Raw genomic sequence first — 3,969 nt, 5'->3', positions numbered from 1 at the left:
TGGTTCAATCAAGAGTAGTACTTGTGAGAGCAGCAGCCTGTGTTATATATATCAAAACAACTTGATTGCCCTATTACAATCTTATAAGGAATTACTAAATTATAATCCTTATCCAAGCATGAGTTCTAGTCCAAGTAAATCATTGAGTTTTAGTCCTAAAACAATTAGAACAACTATAGCATTGTATTCTTCTTCATACCCCAAGTAAATCATTGAGTTTTAGTCCTAAAACAATTAGAACAACTCTAGCATTGTATTCTTCTTCATACCAATTTGAAACACTTAGTGATTGTTTCAAGACTATAAGAATCACTTGTACTCTAGCCCTTCCAAAAAAAGGTCATAAGGAAGAGGCCAAGTACATAATGGTAAATATATTGAGGAGAAGAAAGGAGTGACTATTGAGTATTAAGCACACGGTACAAGGTCACCCGAGTTTGTTTACCCTTAGATGGGTTTAAGCAAGTTCAATAATTCCATAATAACTTTTATTATTTAGGTTCTTATGTTCACTTGGATTTCCTTGCCATTTCGTATTTCCTATAACAAGTGAATGAAATAGAGAATGATGAATTTAAATATCGTTAGAATGTAGTCTGGCAGGAGACAAGAACCATATTAACATTATTCTTAACACAAATTTACAAAACATGCACACTATGATCGATGTCAACTAATTAATTATCATTCTTGCCTTTACCATCTTATGACCCCAGAAAAATTACCATACCCAGTTCCCTATTCGATAAAGCTATTTGAACACATCTATGAACCACATTGTAAATCACATCAATAGAAGTATAACCCACTTGCTATTGTATTTGTGGTGTCATGATCTTCTATTACTGATGCAGTCCACAATAAGGTCGGTAAATATGATTTATATAGCATTACTCCTCCCTATTATCCGTAACTACATGTTGTAACCTAATTCATAGTCTTGAAACACCCCTTGGGAGTGAAGAATAGAAGTAGAATCCCAGGAGTCTGAAGAGGCAGATTTGGCGTCAAACTCGTTAGCCCACCACACCAAGCTGTCCTTGGAGACATTCATTTCTTTGAAACAATCAAATTCAGCCATTTGATCATGTTCTTGTTGTGCTGTGAAACCAACACATTTATTGTTATCGGTGTCACCAAATTCACCGTGGAAGCTTAAATTAACCTGGTGATGAGGGCCATGAGTTCCGACGCTGTTTAACTGCTCTACATTATCAGCTTTCGCCGCCACAATAGTTGAGTCCACTTGATTGCTTGTGGAGATCCAAGCATGATAGCGGGTGTCCGAGGATGACATGCCATTCAAAGGATTCTCCAGCTCATCCATACTTTTTTGATTGCATAATTTTGCATATTCCTCTTGAATTAAGATAGACGCAGAAGTGGGCTCCACTTGCTCGTAGACATCATTGATATTACCCTTTTGCCCTTGAGCTGGCTGAAGAGGAGTTGTGAGAGCATGGTGGTGCATCATAGGGTTATTATCATTCATGGAACGGAGGGTCTGGATCATCTTTTCTTGCAAAGGGTGCAACTTGGGCCACAGTGCAGGGTAGTTGTAGAAAGAAAAAGGGTTCTGAAGGCTTTGAAGCTGCATATGGAGTTGAAGTCTTTCAAGGGCAGAGCTGCTTAAGGCCTGTGCATCGTCGGCATCCTTGAGCTGATGATCCTGACTCTGATCAGAGGGAGATCGATTGATATTGGATTGTTTACGCATTCCGAGTAACTTTTTCTTCAATCGGGTATTCCAGTAGTTCTTTATATCATTATCAGTTCTTCCAGGCAACTGGGCAGCAATAATAGACCACCTAAAAGTAAAGGATCGAATATCAACATATTAGACTCCAACAACAAGAAACTAAGAAAACCCTAGGATGGTGGATCAATGATATATATTATTGAACTATTTGATGCGATATACCCTTGCTACCTTGAAGACTTGGAGTATAATCAATTATTTGTATTGGGAAAGTATCTTGGACAAGGAAAAAGGGACAACATGTTGAAGTTAAATTTCTTGGGTGATATTAAATTTTACCTGCTACCAATACTTATATAGAGGCTGCAGATGATGTTGTCTTCTTTTTCTGAGAATCCACCATGCTTGATGTTGGGCCTCAAGTAGTTGAGCCATCTCAGCCTGCAACTTTTTCCACATCTTTTGAGCCCTGCAAAAGGTCAAATCAGATCAAGCTTTGAAATATGTGTACAACTTTCCAAACCAAAATCATAATATCCCTAAGAACAAATTATCATGTAGATGCGTATATATATCAAGAGAGTGTGTCAACAATTGAGTCAGTTTTGTGTTCTTACCAATTTTCTGAGGAAGAGCAATCCAGTTGCCACCAGTACCATTCTCTTCAATATAGGCCTTAAGTCTAGCATCCTCTTCAGGTGACCATGGTCCCTTCTTGACATTGGCCTTGTCACAGCACGGAGCTCGTCCCATCTCGATTGATCTTTTCTCTCTTTTTTTTCCTTTTCAGGATCTTCAAGGAGAGTGACTACCAAAAGAATGCTGTCGAGATTGTTAGGAAAAATTGGGAAAGGAAGACAAAGATTTATAGATAGGAAGAATGGATGATGTGATACTCATGAGGACAGAAAAGTCTTCTCATCCCCCTCCTCAGTATTCAACCCAATTTTCTTCTCCGGGATTTGATCAAGGTCTCTCTCTCTCTGTTACTTTTTTGGATTAGTTCGATCGTATATAATTAACAATGCATACAACATGACAAAGTACGGCACAGATTTCTTCTTTTGCAATATTAAATCAAATTACTTTTTTTTGTTTTAGTAGTTTATTATTTGAATCTGATTAGTACAGGGTATCGGTTAGAAGAAGCTTCCATGCTCTTAGTTTGTAATTATTATTCTTAAAAGGTTTTTTAGTCAAAATGGTTTTAGAAATTTACATAACACATTACTTTAGTCCTGAAATTAAAAATCAATAGAAATGATCATTGAGATTGTCCACTGATAGGGATTTTTACCACCTACAAAAGTAGGGATAAAAACACTTAAAAAATACTTACAACAGAACAAGGTAGTTGTAGTATAAACGGCTTAAACAAGGTCGTTTTCCGCATGGATTGAATGAATAATTTGTATTTAAACTAATTCTTAATTAACTATTTGAAAACAAAGATTGGAAAAAGTTAATTTTGAATTTAAAAATAATAAAGACAAATTTAATTAAAATGATTAAAGAGATTAACAGTAAAGAAAACAAAAGAAAATAATTTTGAAAACCAAATTGTAAAAACCTAGGGTTTCGCCGTCCCCTTAACAATCCTATGTAGATTTATCAATTACTTATGAATTACCCATGCAACTTTGAAGGTTAGGTTTTCCTAATACATATTCTACTCGTGGCATTCAAGCTAGAATGTACATCAAACATGCAATCCGTTCATGGTATTCAGATCAAATATAAACATGCATGACTCATTACGCTTTGTGAAAACCCTTTGAAAAACCATGCAACCCCTAAGACATGGTATTCATCTTAGGTGAAATTACAACTATCAATCACAGGAAGCAATGCTCAATTCCTCGGTGGTATTCCGACCGAATTGCATCCAATTACTTATCTAAACATCATAATGGTAGCTAAGAATTAAGATATAGAGACAGTTTAAAGCACAATGATTAATAATTCAAAGCATGCATGCATAATATGATAAGCAATTAAATAAAAACTACATGTTCATGCTAAGGCTCAAAGCATCGCCCAAGCAAACGAAAATTAGTTACGAACAACCATAAAACAAAAGGAATTTATTGAAATAGAAAAATGATAGAAAACACCTTCAAAATACAAAGCGTCAAAGCCTAGCTAAATTATCCACATATGTTCCCCCATCTAACCTAATGGCTAAAAAGTCTTATTTATACTACTAGAAAATAAAACCCTACCTTGAAAAGGTCTTAGAATAAAACTAGGAAACATAATTAAATGATAAA

General features: G+C 35.6%; 1 protein-coding gene across 1 annotated transcript; it reads right to left on the bottom strand.

Annotated features, from left to right (window-relative positions):
* Window positions 1-663: 663 nt before the first annotated feature.
* On the bottom strand, window positions 664-2,644 carry LOC103962397 (transcription factor MYB36). Its single transcript, XM_009375101.2, has 3 exons — window positions 2,317-2,644; window positions 2,039-2,168; window positions 664-1,808 (listed from the first exon to the last, which is right to left on the bottom strand). The coding sequence occupies exons 1-3, from the start codon at window positions 2,450-2,452 to the stop codon at window positions 914-916; spliced, it is 1,161 nt and encodes a 386-aa protein (XP_009373376.2). The 5' UTR covers window positions 2,453-2,644; the 3' UTR covers window positions 664-913.
* Between the last annotated feature and the right edge of the window lie 1,325 nt (window positions 2,645-3,969).

The sequence above is a fragment of a genome, unplaced genomic scaffold, assembly GCF_019419815.1.
Source record: "Pyrus x bretschneideri cultivar Hongxiangsu unplaced genomic scaffold, Pyrus_bretschneideri_v1 Contig117, whole genome shotgun sequence".
NCBI lineage: Eukaryota > Viridiplantae > Streptophyta > Magnoliopsida > Rosales > Rosaceae > Pyrus > Pyrus x bretschneideri.
Note: the sequence above shows the minus strand (reverse complement) of the source record. Positions and strands in the feature narration are given on the sequence as shown.